General features: G+C 42.6%; 1 protein-coding gene across 7 annotated transcripts in view; it reads left to right on the top strand.

The window, feature by feature from the left end:
• Positions 1-19,970, top strand: part of ROR1 (receptor tyrosine kinase like orphan receptor 1) — a 520,085-nt gene that overhangs the window by 494,748 nt on the left and 5,367 nt on the right. For all 7 annotated transcript variants that reach the window (XM_021097766.1, XM_021097765.1, XM_021097764.1 and 4 more), the window contains one exon: positions 3,271-3,482. In XM_021097766.1, coding sequence (XP_020953425.1) covers positions 3,271-3,482 — 212 coding nt within the window. The remainder of the gene's footprint in view (positions 1-3,270; positions 3,483-19,970) is intronic.

Raw genomic sequence — 19,970 nt, 5'->3', positions numbered from 1 at the left:
GCTTGATCATTTCACTTGGCAAGAGGACACTGTGCTCGTTTGTAGATCCTTCGTGGCATCCAAAGGAGCCAAGTTTGACTGTGTTTAAAGGATTTGGCTTCTTGAAGTCTGTTCTCCAGCAGACCTGCAGGGGGGGGACTTGTTCCTGGCCTCCCATTTACAATCAAAGGCGTCCGTGAATAATCCGATAGGGAACGAGTACAGAATAGACTCCTTTGTTTGCTGGACAGGTGAGAGTTCTACTTTCTCTTGTTGCTAAAAATGTGGGCCAGAAAAATGACTGGCATTACATTCGACGTAAATGAGCCTCATTCCTTTGGCAGTCTTACCCTCATAATGATTTCACTGAAAAATCCAAGAATAACAAAAGGGATTCCCCCCACCCCACCCCCCACCCCCAGGATACGGAGACATTGGAAAGGCTATTATAATGCTGATAATAATCAGAGCATCCAACACCTATGCGACAGTTTTCAATTACCCAGGATTCTTTCCTGAACATCCTTTCTCGTGTGAACCAAGCAAGACTGGTAGATCAGGTATGATTATTATTCCCCTTGAATAACTGAGCTGGTGGAAGTCAGAGAGGTGGTTTCTTGCTGAAGGTTATTTAGAATTTCTATCCCAAAGCTTTTATGCCCTGAATCTTTTCCTACTCTAAGGAGGAGGGGAGTGTGAGTAAATTGAGTGAGTCCTAGAATCGTTGCCATGTTACTTCGTGTACTGCTTACAACAGTTCTATGAAATAGTCCCATTTTACAGATGAGTTTGCTCAGAGGGGCCAAGTGCCTACTCAAGGTTACCTAGATAATGACAAAAGCGGTCTTCAGAAGTTTCCAAGATAACTTCCTGTATCCTGCTCCAGTGGATAGACAGATGCTGTATAGCTGATCTGTCTCTCTGTCCACCCACCCACAGACATGCAGACACTCTTGTTACTCAAACACCCGAGACCCCATTCCTAATGGCTAGAATGATTAGACCTCAGAGATGCCTGGCCGAGGTGTTTACCTGCCACAGTGTACAAAGCGGGGAGTTTAAAAGCAACATACCTGGCAAAGTTTCAGTGTTATCCCCCCTTTCAGACCTCCTTCCTGCTTCTTCCCTGCATGAAGTAAGAGAAATCCTGCCATGAGAAAATAGGTGCAAGACAACAGCCACTCTCAAATGACTGGCAGTTTATGGTAGTTGCTGGAGCAGGAGGTGTGAAGCAAGACCAGCAGGAGAGGAATCCGAGCTCTTGAATTACTCATTGCGTGTCCTTGGGCAAGTAACTTAGCCACTCTGCCCCTCAGTTTCTTCTCCTATAAAATGTGGGTGAGGGTGGTGCCTACCTCGTGGGGTTGGTTGTGAGCAAAAGATGAATGAGTTCTGAAAAGTGCTTAGGACAATAGTTGGCCCATATTAATAACAGCTAACAAGACTTTCTGCTGGTAGAAAACACTCAGTAAATATGAAAAGTGTTATTTTTGTTAAACTCAGTAAGCAGATTTTAAGTCCCTCTGAGGGTTAACCCACAGAACACAGTCCCAACACCCAGGATTTTTGTTGTTGTTGTTGAAGGTTTTTTTTTTTTCTGTTTTTGGCCACCCCCACAACATATGGAAGTTCCCGGGCTAGGAATCGAATCTAAGCTGCATCTTCGACTTACGCCACAGCTGCTTCGATGCCGGATCCTTAACCCACAGCTCCAGGGATTGAACCCACAGCGCCACAGAGATAAGCCAAATCCTTAACCCGCTGTGCCACAGTGGGAACTCCCCAACACCCAGGTTTTGGTGCCCCTTCCTAACTTCTTGCGTTGAGTCTGCTTTTATGGGGAGAAGGCAGTGTGGTTAATTGCTGCCATTTCTCACTGAACAGCAGGTTCCCAAAGAAGGTATATGTAAGTAATAATTCTATAGACTACATTCTCATTTACATGTACGGAGGAAGCTTACTGCTTAAAGGGACTTTTGGTGTCTCTTCACCACTCTATTCTTTCTTTGTAGCATTTCCTATAACATACTGGAAAGGTCTTTTCTCTGTTTTCCTTACGGGACCGTGAGCTCTTTAAGGGCAGGATATGTCATATTTCATTTTAGATTCCCAGTACCTAGTAGAGTGCATGGCCATAGTAGCTTTGGTTTATTGACTTAGGGAATGAATGGAATGATAAGGGAATGGATGCATGGTTCACTCTTTTAAATAAATAATCATCTGTGGATTTTGTGTCAATCTGAATTTTCACACGTTGGCTTTTCTTAAAGCAAGAGAGTGGATGAGGTTTTCAGTGATCAGGGTGTGTAACCTCTGTAATTACTGTTCCCTAATGCTTGCATTTGTTTTACTAGTCACATAATTCATTAATTATTATATCTGCCCAGGATATTTAGTTTGATGGTCAAACTCAAACCAAAAAAAGAAAAATATGTGTCCTTGCGTCCTTCTGTACATGTTATAATTCTTTTCCAAGCTATGGTAATAGTGGACATGCATAAGATTTCAAAAATATACTTCAAAGTGTTAGCACTCATAATTATTGTGTTCATATGAAACCACTTAAGAAGAATTCTTGAGTTTCAAAAGGTATCAAGTTCTGCAGTGATGCTGAGCTACAGGGAATTGTAGACACCATCCAAAACGGATATTTCCCTTTCACAGATGAGAAAAAGCAAAACTCAGAGAGGTGAATGATTTGTTCAAGGTCACACAGCTCATTAGAGACTGAGCTTGCCCTGACTTTGGCTCCTCATATTCTTAGGCCAGGGCCTTGGTGGACCCTGGAACCAGGATTCTTGGGTGATGTCGATTCTGGAAGATGCAGGACCAGCCCTAAATGTCCAACCAGTCAAGACATGGGCATGATTTCTGGAAACCATGTGGTGGTGGTCGATTTGGGCTGGCGGCCAATGGAAGAAGATCCCTGTGGTCCATGTTAAGGCTCTTGGATGTATACAGTCCATCCACGTGGCGTTTAACTTTTCAGGTGTTAGAGAAATGCAGGTCTGCTGCTCAAGAAAGGTAACATCAGAGGGGACCCGCACACATGTGAAATCTTCATAATGTCCCTTTGCCATCTTAAAATGTTTGCACTTTCACCTTTTCCACTTTAATACATTACATTGAAGGTTTGATGGAAAGAAACTGTAATAAGCGATGGTTCTTTTTTTCTCGTAGTCGATGTGTGTGTATAGAAGAATAGGAGGTCATTTTTAATCTCTGCAATGTAGTATTATCCCTGGTATTTAAACTAGGATAACATTTGCTCTTTTCCATTTCTGCACCCAGATTCAAAGGATTCCAAAGAGAAGAATAAAATGGAAATCCTGTACATACTGGTGCCCAGTGTTGCCATCCCCCTGGCCATTGCCTTACTCTTCTTCTTCATCTGTGTCTGTCGCAATAACCAGAAGTCGTCCTCACCGCCTGTCCAGAGGCAACCGAAACACGTCAGAGGCCAAAATGTAGAGATGTCCATGTTGAATGCCTATAAACCCAAGGTAAAACTAGCAGCCCCGAGCTACATTTATTCTATGGTCTTCAAGTTAAAGCAACATCTATAATCCTCCCGAGTTTAGACATCAAAGGAGATAGAATCAGACGTTTTATAAGTGCTAGAGTTACTTTTTAGCCTGACTATGTATGGATCTCTAACTTTGTCCAAGGCAGCTTGAACCTACTTCCATCCCGATGACCACGTCAGGGTTGGGCCCGCCGTATTACCTATCACCGTAACGTACAATTTGGGCTGGAAGGACTCGCTTATGAGATCTTCTCTACCAGCCCCATGGGACTCAGAATGTGAGCTATTTTTCCATTTTTTTTTTTTTTTTGTCTTTTTGCCTTTTCTAGGGCTGCTCCCGCAGCATACGGAGGTTCCCAGGCTAGGGGTTAAATCAGAGCTGCAGCCACCGGCCTACACCAGAACCACAGCAACACGGGATCCGAGCCACATCTGCAACCTATACCACAGCTCACGGCAACGCCAGTTCCTTAACCCACTGGGCAAGTCCAGGGATTGAACCTGCAACCTAATGGTTCCTAGTCAGATTCATCAACCACTGCGCCATGACGGGAACTCCTATTTTTCCAATTTTTTTCACTTTTTTTGTGTGTGATTTATGATACATTGGGGTACAAGCTCTGACGTTCAGCTTTTGTGTAGAAATCATTTTTTTTTTAAATTTTATTTATGGTTGTACAGCCATCAGCGTAACCTCATTTTGGAATATTTCCAAATTTTAAAGACGGAAAATCCACACTCTTCCCGCCAAACTGGAAGAGCTGAACACAGGAACAGAGAGAGATTGAACGTTGTTTACTAACATCACTGTCCAAAAGGCATTTTGCTTGCATAGCACGTGCAGGTATTAATGCTACTCTACTGTACACTTTAAAGTGGTTGATTTTATGTTATGTGCTTTTTGCTACAATTTTAAAAACCATTTTCATGCCTCACCTAAATCCCCTCTTCTTTAGTTTAAGTATATTTTAAAAGAAGGGTTGTCCTTCTTACAGTCCTTGAATGCTGTTTTATGGTAGCCCACCTCAGCCTTCTCTCCGGGCTAAATCAATCGACTTCTCTTCAGTTTTTCCTCCATATCTTTCAACATTTGGGTGGCTCAAGGTCCTGGCAAGGAACCCAGGGTCACTGGCCCTTCCCTTCAATGGAGCACACATCACATCTTGGAGCTGAAATACAACAGAGGCTTTCTCTCCGGAAAGCCAGCACCTCCATCCCAGGCCTCTCAGCAAAGGGATTTCATTTAAATAACTTGGGCTTCTTGCATCCACAAAAGCCTGCCTTTTTCTTCATGTTCCAGCTCCATAGGAACATCCATTCAACAAACATTTATCCTCTCTGTGGGTTAGTGACCATATTATTCTTTGGACTCTCATAAAGAGGAGATGCATCACTTTTTATACAATTTTAAGACAAACATGCCTTCACACTCAAATTAATCCTTTTTCCCAAAAATCAGACTAGCCTAATTGGGCCTGACATGTAGCCCTCCCTCATTTGATTTATTTTACATTGCTATTGGATTTTTTTTTATTAAATCTTAAAATATTTTTCTATTGCAAAGTGACATTGGTTGGTAAGGTTTGAGGGTTTCTTGAATGCTAAAAATTCATTTTTTAAGTACTCTGTCACAGGCAAAACCACTGTTCTCTAAAGTGTGAATATTTACCAGAAAAAAACCCACAGACCCTGGAGACCATAGGGTTCACTCAGTGGCCTCGGAGAATAGATGGAAGAGATTTAACTCTTGACATCCAAGCTGCTAGCTAGCCAACTTTCAGACAGTACAGCCTGCTATGTAATATCCCACTTAATCCTTACAAATGTAATAGAGGAAAATAGAAGGGTTAATATTATTGCACATTCATGGGTCATACCTAGTTGACCGTTTACAGATCCTCTGACTTCAAACTTCTCGTGCAAGAGTCTTTGTTCTATGGGAATCTTTCCCTGTCATTTCTGTTATGAAATGTTGAGAAGCCTTACAAACGCCCGAACTCTTGGTGAGAGAGAGGCCCCATCACTGGTTACAGTCGTCATTACAGCAGCTACCATGCTAGGGAAAGGGGGGGGGGCTCCTTGTTGCTGTGGCAGAAATTATAGGAAGAGTCATTTTCATTTGTAAAGTATTCAGTTTTGTAGGTCATCCTCCTTCTGCAACTCCGTTCCATGTTGAGTGGAGGTTTCTTTTGCAACACAGAAGGTCCAGCAGGCACAATGTTTCGAATTTCGAATTTATGCCATCTTTCAAATGATGATCTCAGAGAGCTTTGTGGCACAGCCAGAGAAAGCTAATGGATGTTGAGTGATAGAAATGATCAGGGAGTTCCCATCGTGGAGCAGTGGTTAACGAATCCGACTAGGAACCATGAGGTTGCGGGTTCGGTACCTGCCCTTGCTCAGTGGGTTAACGATCTGGCATTGCCGTGAGCTGTGGTGTAGGCTGCAGACGCGGCTCGGATCCCGAGTTGCTGTGGCTGTGGTGTAGGCCGGTGGCTACAGCTCCAATTGGACCCCTAGCCTGGGAACCTCCATATGCCGCGGGAGTGGCCCAAGAAATAGCAAAAAAAAAAAAAAAAGAAAAAAAAAAAAAAAGAAATGATCAGGAACTCTTCCAGGAGTTGTACAGTCATTATCTCACTTAACCCTCCCACCTATGACAGAAGGTAGGTCTTATTATCACTCAGCCAGTCTCAGTGACAACCAGGGTAACTGAGACTCCAGCCAGTCCAGTAACTTGCCTAAGGTCAAAGAGCTAGGACAAGCAGTAACATGGGAAGAGGCCTTTTCAGCTCTAGGGAAGGCCCTTGTGTTTGCCAGGCCCCATAACTTTTTTTCACAGAGCAAGTCATGCTGGGAAGGGGACCTGGGGAGCCAGGCAAACAGCTAAATATGACTCTGTTTGGGCTGAGCACGAACTACCGACATCATCGGCTTGTGACAGACCTTCTGAAGAGGCCCGGATAACAGTGCTAAGCCTGAATTACACAGCTGAGGTCCTGCCAAGGACCCGAGGAATTTGGTCAGAGCCCTAACAGTCCTCTTATCCTCCATGGTCATGGAGACACATGTAAAATACACTTGGATACATTTTTCGGAAGACACTGTTTTTCCTCATTGCTAGATCCTTCCCGAAATGTGCCTCGCAAAATCTCCCAGGGTCAAGGTTTCTCCCATACAAGGATTCGACCTTAGCTTTAAAGCAGTCCTTAATCAGCTTGGAAGCAGCAAGGGCTCGAGATGATGCGACCAGATCGAGGCAGGGAAAGGAAACAACAAAAACAAAGGCTAACTTTTTTTTTTTTTTCTTCTTACTCTCCTAAGAGATTTGGCCCCAATCAAATGTGAGTTATTCAGCTGTTTGTTTTGGTTCTGACGGAGTGCCTTTCCTGGAAAAAGCACAAAGGATTTTGTAGACCTTAAAGAAAATTCCTAAATGTAAACAGTCAATCTCTAAAACTGCTTTGAGAGGTCACCGACACATAAATATTACATGTACCTATAAAATCTAAAAGGAAGGGACACACATAAGAAAGTAAGAGGCGGAGGGAATCCTGAAAACAACGCCCTCCCAGAGTAAACATCAAAAGGATATTTGGAGGCTGGGATGCAAGAGGTCGGAGCTGGTCTGCCGTGGCCTCATTCTTATTCATCCAAATGGATGTGCTTTTCAGGGTTTCAACTATCTCTTTCCATCTCTCTCCACTTGCTGAGCTGAGTTGACACACCCCTTCCCGCCTCCTGAGTGTTTGGATTAAGAAGAGGCTCCTCTGGAGACGAGAAATCCATACCCTTCAGAGAGGACAAGAGACAGACAGACAGACTGGCTGACGGGACCTGGCTTGAGTCCCCAGAGAGGTGGTCGGTGCCATTGGAAGCTAAAACTTTTGACGGGACACGAGTCTCCTTCTGATCTGTCGGGAAAGGAAGCCCGCGGACCAGGGAGGCACGTGAACTCTCAGCCTTGCAGAGCCAGGAAATAGAGATGACGGCACCCCCCAGCCCCGGGCTCCACCTCTAACTGGCCCTGTGACCCCGAGAAGCCCAATCGCCTCCCTGGGTCTCAATTTTCTCAGCTGTCCAGAGAAAGAAGTTGATTGTGTCCATGCGAAGGACGGTTTGTTTTCCTTGTCTTCCGTTCAGCCAAAAGTCTCAAACCGTTCAGTTGGATTAGATAATGCACTGTCCTTTCCATCTTTAAAATCTTCTGACAGTGCTCTGGTGATGCAGGAACTAAGGAGGATTTTTCTATCTTGCATTACAAATGTTACAATCTGAGTAGGGTTTTTTTTTTTTTTTTTTTAAGTACTGTGGAAAATGAACCTTTTCCAAGAAGCCTGGAAACCCTCTCTGACTCTTTGCTTTCCCGTCTACCCGCCCAACTGTCACGTCTGAAACACAGAACAGCCTCGGTGAGGAAAGCCGTGGGCTTGCCTCATGGGGCGTTAGAAAGGGGGGCAGAGCGTCCCCCTCAAGCTCAGGGGGAGCCCAGTTCTATTCTTCCCTATGGGACCCAATTACGTGGGGTGTAGGCCCGCAGAGAGGTTAAGGGGAGGAAGAGTTTGAGAATCCGGGGCTACAGCCAAAGCCTGAACAGGCCTGTGGGTCAAACTCCTGCAGCTCCTGGCTGATCCAAGGAAGATGGGGGAGAAAGCAGGTCCTGCCTACAACTTTCTAAAAGTGGTGGCTCTATTTTATGTCTCAACTGACCCTCGTCTCTTGCCAGCGCCTCTGTTTCTTCGCTTCCAGACTCCTCTCCTTTTCCTTTCCAGCCAAGGTAGCTGCTGAGGGTACTGGCACTTGATCATATTCTCTGGGCCTGTCCCTTCTGTGAGCCGCAGGCTCCCATGAAAAACTCCCTGCTGGGGCCTGCCCGCCCCTTTGAAACCCTGCGTCCTTAGCCAATGTCACTACACTTAGTGTGACAACATCCTCAATAACTTTTCCATTCACCCTTTCAAGCCAATGTCTCCAAGGCTTCTGAGCGCATCATTCTATTGACATAGCCTCTAAGGAGCCATCAGTGATGTAATTTAATTCAGTGACCTTTCCAAGTCTTCATCCTCTTTAATTTCTCTGGGGCATGTGAGATGCTTAACCACCATCTTGAAATACTTTTTCTCTTGGCTCTCCTCCTATCTCCTCCTGTTTCCTTGACCCATTCTTCTTTTATTTCCCCAAGTGGGGGCCTTCCCTGACATCTGTCAGAGTTCCCTTTCTCTCTCTCTCTCCCTCTCTCTCTCTCTCTCTCTCTCTCTCTCTCTCTCTCTCTCGCTGATCTCATCCTCTGGCCTTGCTTTCACTCCCACTTGACATCATGACTCCCCAATCTGGAAGGACCAAATCTCAGGTTATAAAGTTCTTCCTCCAAGCACCCAGGAGCCCATACTCTCTAGGCCTAACGTACCTTTCCAGCCACATTTGCTCTTAGTTTATTTCTGGGAGGCGGTAGGATGTTCTTCAAAGATCAGGAATTTAGAGGCAGAGAGATGCAATTACAAATCTTGGCTCCAGTGTTTACTGGCCATGAGCACTTTGTTTCTCATCTATAAAACAAGGAAACAAAGAGCACATAAAAGAGACATTTTTAAATTAATTTGTTTTTATTGAGGTATAATTGACAGACACTACCTTCGTTTCTGGCATATAACATACGGATTCAATTGTTTTTTTTCTTTTTTGGCTGCACCCACGGCATTGGGAGGTTCCCAGGCCAGGGATCAAATCCAAGCCACAGCTGTGACCTGTGCCACAGCTGTGACAACCATGGATCCTTAACCCCCTGGGCCAGGCTGGGGATCGAACCAGCAATGCCACAGCGAAAATCCAGATCATTAACCTATGTAAGCCTACCTAACATCTGCCATCATACATAGTTGCAGAAGTTTTTTCTCCTGATGAGAACTTTTAAGGTTGACTCTTAGTAACTTTCAAACATGTGATATAGTGTTACGAACTGGTAATTACCATGCTAAACATTACATCCCCATGACTTACTTTTTTTTTTTTTTTTTTGGTCTTTTGTCTTTTTAGAGCCGCACCTGTGGCACGTGGAGGTTCCCAGGCTAGGGGTCGAATTGGAACTGCAGCTGCTAGCCTACACCACAGCCACAGCAGTGTGGGATCCGAGCCGCATTTGCAACCTACAGCACAGCTCACGGCAACGCCGGATCCTTAACCCACTGAGCAAGGCCCAGGATCGAACCCACAACCTCATGGATGCTAGTTGGCTTTGTTAACCACTGAGCCACAAAGGGAATGCCGACTTACATATTTTCTGGCTGGAAGTTTGTACCTTTTGCTCCCTTTCCTCATTTTGCCAGCCCCTTAGCAAACCACCAATCTGTTCCAAAGGAGATGTTTCTGACCCTTCACGATAATGGGTCTGGCACCTCACAGGTCAACAGCTAGAAGCTACTAGTATTTTTGTTGCAGTGATGCTATAAACATGCACAATCACAAACTTTTTCATCAACCACCAAATGCCATGTACAGGATAATGTGGGCTGTGAAGGAAGCTATAGGATCCAGCAGCTCACAGCATTAACTGGGGTGAGGACAGTGGAATCATAGAGAAGATTATGGAGGTAGCCTGTTTGATAGCTCTGCTCTGCCTGTGTCCATTCAGTTAGCACAGATCCTCTGGCCCACATCCTGTTCACACCCTGGATAAAATCCCTCTGGGCAGAGGGGGTCTGATAGTGAGGACTGAGGGACTGGCCAGTACAGAGCTCAGCTTAAACCTACATCTATAGAAGCTTTACTTCTAGGGAACATGAGTATTATAAATAGATATGTTATAAATGGATATTATGAATAAGCGAAAGTACTTCACATGCATTATCTCGATACAGTCTTTATGTTTTTTTTTAAATAAAACCTGGCAATTTATTTTTTTATTATAGTTGATTTACATTGTTCTATCAATTTCTGCAATGATTGCAGAAATTCTATCAATTTCTATCAATGTACAGCAAAGCGATGCAGTCTTACATCTATACCTACTCTCTTTCTCATATTATCTTTCATCATGTTGCATCACAAGTGGTTGGACATGGTTCCCTGTGCTACACAGCAGCACCTCCTTGTCTCTTCATTTTAAATATAACAGTTTGCATCCATTAAACCTGAACTCCCTGTCCCTCCCACTCCCCCCCCGCCCCCCGGCAACTATAAGTCTGCAGTCCAAGTCTGTGAGTCTGCTTCTGTTCTAAAGATAGGTTCATCTCTGCCATATTTTAGATTCCACATACAAGTGCTATCATATGGTTTCTGACTTACTTTACTTAGTATGAGACTCTCTAGTTCCATCCATGTTGCTGCAAAAGGCATTATTTTGTTCTTTTTATGGCTGAGTAGTATCCCATTGTGTGTATGTACCACATCTTCTTAATCCATTCATCTGTCCGACATTTAGGTTTTTTCCGTATCTTGGCTATTGTGAATAGTGATGCTGTGAATATAGGGGTGCGTGTATATTTTTGAATGGAAGTTTTGTCTGGATAGATGCCCAGGAGTGGGATTACTGGATCATATGGTCAATACAATCTTCATAATAACCTTTTGAAGCTGGTACTAGCTTGAGCCTGATTTGGGGGTGAGAAAACCAGGGCTGGAGATTAATAAGAGTTTGCCCCAAATCATAAAGCTAGTGAGTGGCAGAGCCAAAACTCGAACCCAGGTCTGCCCAGGTCCAGAGCCCAAGTGGTCCCCATTTCACTCTACTGCCTTAATTTTCGGGCTGACTGAAACACACAAGCCCAAGTAATGAGGCCATGGTGGCTCACGCTGACATTAAAATTACTGGCATCTATTCTGCCTATTTTCAGACAGAATAGAACCAGAACCTCTCCCATTGACATTATAAAATAACTCCACCGCAGAATCAACCCTGGTCACCACGAGACATTCAAACTAACTATTAGAAAGTTACATTATAGAGAAAAGAACTGTTTCTGAAGTTAAATCACTTCCAGAGAAGTGCGGCTGAACTCTGAGCAAATGTGGCAAGCTATTGGTTGAACCCCCTCTAGAATTTGACTGCACAAGCCAGAAGGCACTTAGTTCGGCTGCAGTCTTTGAAAATGTCCATGACCTCCCAAAATAAAATGGCCATGGCCTTTAAGCTTTCAGAATGTAATCATTTCCGTTTGTGAGTGGGATCAATTGTTTCACAATTCTAATACTGTTTACCTAAGAACCAGTAAAAGGCATAAGAGAGGAAAACAGACTTTAGAGTCAAGCAGATTCCTGTGAACAGCCAAGTCTAGATACTAAAAAAATTTTGCAATTTCATATAGTGTCTGGGCTTTTGTGTGCAACTCAGGTAAAGGCTTCTATTGAAAGGTTTCGTTCACTCATCCCAGTCTACTAATGGGAGCAGCAAAGAATCAACCAGAGTTAAGGTCTAGGTCATCAGACACCAAAGAGCAATTACACCTTGATATTCCACTTTAATACCACTGGGCCTCACGCTTTTAAAATTGTGGCGCCCGCTGAGAATCAGAGGAAAACTACCCCTTCTTCCCAGAAAAATGCTCCAGCTTTGGAGCCAGACATAGTTGGAGCCAGATCTTGGCATCAGCACTGAATAGCTGGGCTTTCCTAGGCAAGCTACTGAACCAGTGAATGCCTTAATTTCCTTTTGTTTTCATTTTTTCCAGTTTTATTGAAGTATAGTTGATTTATGATGTTGTGCCATTTTCTGCGGCCCGGAAAAGTGAGCCAGTCGTACATATATATACATTCTCTTTCTTAGGTTATCTTCCATCATGACCTATCCCAAAAGACTTGATATAGTTCCCTGTGCTGTGTAGTAGGATCTCATTGCTTATCCACTGATGCAAGGTGGAAATCACAGCATGCATCTCACGGATTTGTGATGAGGATTAAATGGGTTGATACATGAAGCACGGAGAGAGCCGAGAGGGTCTGTAGTGGAGTCATGAGAAAGACAGACTCGGGGGTCTGAACTGTGGAATCACTTAACCACTCTGTTCCTCAGGTTCTGCATCTGTAAAATGGGGCGAATAGTCCTAGTATCAATTTCATGGGGTTATGATGGGATGAAAGGAATTAATACATATAAAGTACTTATAGTCTAACACATAAACATCCCCCCAATACACACACACACACACACACACACACACACACACACACACACTGTAGCCATTGTTATGATCTCAATGTCTGGCACATGGTGAGTATTCAATACATGGTAGCTACTATTAAACTCAGATTACAAACATTTAAGATAGAGGCTATGCCCTCCTCATGATTCTTGCATAGTTTCTCATATACTATTCTGTGTATATACTCTTTGGTATACAGTATATACAGTATCAATGGACTGATGTAACCAGCTATGAAAATATATCCCACATAAATGCCTGCACATGAAGACAGAATAAACTGATAATAAGGCCCAAGTGACAGAGGGATTTCTATTTTAAAACCATGACTCTCTCTAAGACAGTAGCCATGCAGCATATATTACCGGTTGATGGTTCTTACATTTTTTTTCTAGCTAGCATTTCTAAAGCATCTACTGAAGAGTGTTATCTCTGTCTTACATAAGTCAGAATTGCTCAACCGCATTCTGCAGACACACTGTGGTCATTCACCATGCCAGGAGCAGGGACTAGAAATTCAGAAATTGTCTGATCCAGAAAGTCTGTTGTTTCTTCCTTGCTTTTTCTTTCTTCCTCCTTCCTTCCTTTTTCTTTCTTCCTTCCTCTTTCTTCCTTCCTCTTTCTCTCGCTTGCTTGCTTGCTTGCTTGCTTTCTTCCTTCCTTCCTTCCTTCCTTCCTTCCTTCCTTTCTTTCCTTCCTTCCTTCCTTCCTTCCTTCCTTCCTTCCTTCCTTCCTTCTTTCCTTCCTTCCTTCTTTCTTTCCCTTCCTTTCTTTCTGTCATACTCATTTTTTTCCTGTGCTTCTCTCCAGTCCAGGCCTGAAATATCCTCACCCCCTGGGAACTTGTCAGAACTGCAGAATCTGACTTGGAGAATGAGAAACTCTGGGAGCAAAGTCTAGCAATGTGTGATTTAACAAGCCCTCTGGGGTTGGGGGATTGGGGTGTTCAGTTCCTGCTCTGGTGTAGACTCTGCCGGTCAGTACTTGAGATTCAGAGAGTAAATTCCCCAGGCAACACAATTCTCAGAGAAGACTGTGCTCCTTAAGAGAAACCTGGTAATATCCTCCTATTATTCCAAATACCCCCCTCATTTGCATAGGGCCAAGATCTATGTCATTGTTCCTTTAATATGGCGGAGGACAAATGCCACTGTGTGGGACCTGCTCATCTCCTGCAGATACTTGTGTCCAGCTAGAATGGGCAGTTGTATAGCAAAAGAGATTTGGGTGGCGTTCTCTTGTGGCTTAGCAGTTAAGGATCCGGTGTTGTCACTGCAGCAGCTTGCGTCACTGGTGAGGTGCGGGTTTGATCCCTGGCATGGGTGTTTCCACACGCCATGGGCATGGCCAAAAAAAAAAAAAAGAGAGAGAGAGAGAGAGAAATGTGTAAAAGGGCAGGGGTCTTAGGGCATGAGGGCTGTAAGGACCCTAGGGGGAGGTTTGGGTCCATTGTAGGAATGTGAACTTCAGTCCTTTTCCAGCACCTGCTGTTGGGCCAACTTCCTGTCCCGGAAATCCTCCACCCTCCTGTGGCTCTGCTTTTTATCTGCGTGTCGACTTCAAGTTAGACTCAAAAGTAGAGCAATCAATCATACCCTGTTCAGGTTAGAAGTGAAAAGTCACAGAGCAGGATTCAGGCTGCACTCAAATGTTGCTGGCCATCCCCAAATCCTCACCTCATTTCCTGGGGTAATCACTGTGGTAAAGCCAGCAGGAAATGGCAGGTTAGCCACAAGCTGTGTCACCCAGAGGAGTCATTTCAAGTGTATTATCACCTAAGGTGTAACTTCCCAAAGGTGGGAGGAGATAAAGTCACCGAGTCTGTCCTGCTTATCCATCTGCCATCTACATAGTTACGATTTAAAAAAAAAACTCTACCTTGGTTCATTGCTTTCATTCCTAAAGCTCATGGATCAAAAAGGGAAACACATCTCCACTTAGTATTCCTCGCTCAGGTGCGAGATGCCACCAACATCCACCTGGCCTCTCTAGCAGCTGGCAACAGGACCCCGATACTCCTATTGGACTCACATCTAAAATGGTCTCCCTGCATTTTCCTTCTGTGAAGAGTTCACTGAAACTCGCCTGCAGTTGCTCTTCAAAAATTTCTAAGGGAAGACGCAGCAACCGGATTTTACAACCATGTATCAACTTCTCCATCAACTTCGATTTCTCTCCCCTCCCCACAATTATATCATTTTTAAAAACCACACTGAGGCAGATGTGTGTTTACTTTGAAAAGTAAAAATGTTAACATTGAAACTGAAAGCCTGTTTCAGGTTTAAGGTACTTAATTGCCTTGCAGCATATAATAAACGGAGCCCATCTTGTCATTCAACTAATGGATGGAGTGATAAAGAGATAGGAGCCCAGGACCCCATTCATTCCAATTTTCCTTTGTACTTGGTTTACTTTGGCATCGTGCCGCATGTGTATTTTACACTTCTTTACATTTTGTACATCCCTGTATGACAAATACTTGTCAAACAAAAACTAAACAGATTTATAACCCCTTAACTTGAAATGAGCCAAAATTGAACTGCCAAAACTTTATGACTTCATTTTCTTTCATAGTTTTCCACTACATTGGTTCAAACAGACAAACCCCACTTGAGGTCAAGCAGAGGTCATTTCACTTTCATTACTAAAATATAATTTACAATATGCCAGACCTAAACAAGTTGAGCCTAAAGGGTTTGTATAATGTAAACCATCTGTTCCTCAACAATACAGCTAATTTCCTGCCGTCACCATACAGTCTACTGACTGCTTCTTTAAGGGTTTTTATGATTTTTTAACCAGTTCAGGATTTATGTAAAATTTGAAAATGAGTCTATAGTTAAGACTCATTTGTACCAAATAACTTGAGCATTTAAAAAATGCAAATCACTGTGTAAATTGTTCCCCTGAAACCAAGCTCTGAGCTGCCTTTTTTTTTTTTTTTTTTTTTTTCTGGGTATTTCTATGCCTGCTGCTGCGCAGGTGTTCCAAGGAAAGGTTTTGTGGAATCTGCCGTTTTAGTTGCTTTCTGTGCTTCTTTCCCAAGCACATCCCCAAATTTGGTTATGACTAGCTCTGGGGAACCACTCCTTTCTTCTATCTGCTGGGGAGGAGTCAGGACTATATGCTGTCTGGCCCACTAGCTATGAGTGAACTAGGACAAGACACGCTTGGGGTCACAACGGACTGTTTCGTGGGTCTGGAGAGGGAGAAAGCCGAACAATTATCATTTCACAGAGTGACCACACACCAAAAAGGCTGACCTCCCACCCCTGCAAGGTGACAGCCCTCAGGCTGAGCCTCCAGAGATGTGCTGTGTCAAACTGGGGTTGCTGGCCAGCAGGTTTCTCAGGTTTCAAACAGAAGGCCTTGTACATGCACATGTAGCAGTGTTGGCTCTCCTAAAAATTCTCATTCTTCTAAGCCTCTTTCTCCATCTTGAAAATGGCAGGAGTAGGAGTTCTTCTTCCAAAGGCGAATACCAGAAAACCAAGTTGCTTACCTCAGTGCAGGGGAATGCAGCCGGTCTTCTTAGCCAGGAAGCCCCCCGAGGCCATATGTCAGGCCAGCGCCAAGGTCCTGTCCCTCTCCTCTTGTCTTCCACGAGTTTGGCCACCTTCCTCCCTTTCCACCATTCACGCTTCCGCGTGGGTTTTTGTTCCCTCCGCCTCCATCCGCCATCTCCCAGAATCCTCTGAGGAGCAGGCTCTAGGCCGCTCAAGTTCCTCCCCACCCTCCAGCTCCCAAGCTCTGTTGTTGTCAAAGCATTTTAAAAAAAACAAACAAACAAAAAAACAAAAAACAAACAAACAAACAAAAAACAGCTACAGGGGAATGGAGAAAGATGAACAAGAAGAAACTGAAACATTTTTTTCAAACATAGAATTATAGAAAACTCTCTGGAATGATTTAAAGCTGTACGTGGATCTGAATCATTTGCTTGACGCCACTTTCTGGATTATTTCCCTAAGAAGGATAATAAAATTGATTTATAGAGCCCTTATTAGGTGGAAATTACTTTCAGACATTGACATTGTTGCATTTCATCCCTACTGTAATTATGGAAGCTAGATATCATATTATTTCATAGATATGGAAATAGAAGTTCAGAAAAGTTAAGAGACTCGGCCATGGTCAGCCACCTAGTGTATAGGACCTGTTCCACAGGATGGCTGTAGTAAATGCGTTCATATTTCAGTGCTTAGAACATGAGAAAGACGTATCATAAGATATCGCTTACATGTGGAATCTAATAAAAATGACACAAAAGACCTTATTTATAAAATGGAAACAACCTCAAGGATTTCTCCATCAAATTTATAGTTGCCATCTGGAAAACCGTGGTGGGGAGGGTTAAATTAGGAGGATGGGACTGACATGTACACATTAGTATCTAGAAAATAGATAACTAAAAAGGACCTATGGTATAGCACAAGGAAATTTACTCAATATTCTGTAATAACTTATAGGGGAGAAAGAATGGATATATGGGTAACTGATTCACTTTGCTGTACCCCTGAAGTTAATATATTTTAAGTCAACTATAGTCCACTAAAATTTTTTTAAAAAATAAGATCAGTACCTGGCACATAGTAAGTCCTATCTAGATGTTAACTATTATTCATAGGAAGCAGCAGGTCCAAGATGTGGATTCAGATTTGTATGAGTCCAAAGGTCACATGGTTTGAATTACCCCACACTGCCTGTGGATTAGCCTCAGCAGAGGATGGGGGGGGGGTCTTAACTCCTCTTTAGAGCAGTGTAATATTCCTTGTGTTTAATTCCTAATGCCCACTTTCCCTCAAAAGTAATTTATTATTCAGACCCTTACATTTCTCTAATCACCAAAAGCATGGGGATTCTGTTTAGGTCGAAAAGTAAGTAATAACTACCATACCATTCAAAGGACTTTCACATAAATTGGATTCATTTAGGAGATGTTCTAATGGAAACCCCTATCTGAACACCATGTAGGAAAAATTCACCTTGGCCACAAAAACACAATCGTCCATGGGCTGCAAGACTGAAAAAGTGGGGTTGGTTCATCTGGTTACTTTCCCCATCATCCACATTCTGTTCCTCAAAGGAACTCCATGGCACCCACAGAATCCAGACCCAAAAGGAAAAATAGTAATGGAATTGTGATTGCAGAAATTGCCTGGATGCAGTCAGATAGGAAGATTGGTCGTATGTTTTTAAATTATTTTGGGAACTGGTAATGTATTCACCTGTTTCAAAAAATTTAAAGTATAAAAAAGTATAAAATTTAAAGTATAAAAAATTTACAGTGAAAAATCTTCTACCTCTGCCTTCTTCCTCCTAGTTCTCACCTCCAAGCTCTCCCAGTAACCTCTACTGTTTCCTGAGTACCCTTTCAAGTTTCCTGATGCCTATGGAAAGAAGTAGAAATACATTTATTCTTTCAGCTTCCTCTTTCACACAAAAGTAGCATACAATATTTTACTCTTCTTTTGCTTTTTATTTTTAATGTAGGAATAGAATTTTGGAGCTCTTTCCCTATCAGTACATAGAAAGTGTCTACATAGAAGGTGTCCGCATTTGTTCTTGTAACTGTATAATATCGACTTACTAGCTCCACCACAATTAACTCAATCAGTCTTCACTAAGTAGACATTTAGGTTATTTCTGGTCTATTACAAACTATACTATACTATAATTAATAGGACTGGATTACTAAGCTTTAATTTCCTGAATGTTTAAAGCAATGAGTTGCCATTACTTTCAGCGTAAGTAACTCTACTGTAAGACATTTATAAATACATTTATACATATGAGACAAATCTAAATACTTACAAATACAAACCCTATAAAGTCTACTTTAACAAATTAGTCAGACGTATGTATAAGAAATATTATTTGCATGGAGGATTATTGTTTTAAAATCCTCAATCCTATTTTGTCCTTTTAAGTGGGTATTTTGCTGTAAGTTTATTTATACTTATAATTAGGTTAATGGGCATTTTGCCCTGGAAAATATCAGCCTAAAACAGAGCTAATCATTGTGAATTCTAGATTAGTTGAGTTTGGATTAGAGAAATTTTTCCCTTAATTTTCTAAACTGTTTTTTTAAACTCTGTACAGAGAGCCCTGAATTCCATATGTATTTGCAAAATTGTCAGCTTCAATTGGGATACACACAGCAGTATTCTTTTTCTAAAAAATAAGTATTTAAAGTGCCTTTAAAAGGGATTACTTTCAAAATCAGTTCATGTAAAAATGCATTGCTTTTATGACCTTTTCCCCTAAAATACTAGATTAAACAACAGGATAGATTTGAGGTAAATTTCAAAAAAATGGTAAAAACACATGACAGACGTTACCATCAGGATCAAATGTCACAATTTAATACTCATTTTTCTGGCGAGTTAGATGCTTTCTCTTGTTCGTTTTAAGGCCAATCAGTAAACAGCCTACTTGCAAAACTATAGAGATAGTCATTGGTGTGAAGGACAATGGCTCCCTTCAAAAAAATTGAAATCTAAGAAGAAAAAAATAAATTCACAAAAAGTACAGCAACAACAAAGTAGTCATAGCTAAACGTTAAATAGCACTTCCCATATGCCAAGCATCATACGGAACACTTGACAAATGTTAACTTATTAAAAATTGATAAGAACCCTATGAGATAAGCACAGTTATTACCATCCAGTTTGATAGATGAGGGAAACGAGGCACCGAGTGGTTAAATACTGTACCCAGGATTCAAACGTGAATGGTCTGGCTGCAGAGGTCCTATATGTAACCAGCCATCGCCGTGCATCCTGCATGTAGCAGCGTTCAGACTGCAAAGCCAGAAGGGTTCCAGGAGAGACAAAGACCAGGGTGGTCAGGGAGAGTTTCAGAGCAAGGATTCTGGAAGTAGAGAGGAGCACATTCCATGCCTCCCCTCCTCTCCTGCGAGCACCTCAGGACAGCCTTTTGTTTTAGTTTCTCTGGCTTTTAGCTCAATAGATACCTTAAAAATAGGAAAGCACTAGAGAAACAAAGGTATTAGGCAAGAATGTGCAGGGTGTTCCCGTGTGGACAATGAGGAGACCTATTCAACTAAAAGTAATGGGATGGCCTCACGTACATGTGGGATCTAAGAAAAGGATACAAATGGACTTACAAAACAGAAACAGACTTACAGACATAGAAAAGAGACTTCCGGTTACCAAAGGGGAAAGGGGTGGGGGGGGTTAAAGTAGGAGTTTGGGACTGACGGGTACACATGACTATATATGTAAAATGGATAACCAACAAGGACATACTGTACGGCGCAAGGAAGTTACTCAATATCTTGTAATAACCAATAAGGGAAAAGAATCTGA

This window comes from Sus scrofa, chromosome 6, assembly GCF_000003025.6.
Source record: "Sus scrofa isolate TJ Tabasco breed Duroc chromosome 6, Sscrofa11.1, whole genome shotgun sequence".
NCBI lineage: Eukaryota > Metazoa > Chordata > Mammalia > Artiodactyla > Suidae > Sus > Sus scrofa.
Note: the sequence above shows the minus strand (reverse complement) of the source record. Positions and strands in the feature narration are given on the sequence as shown.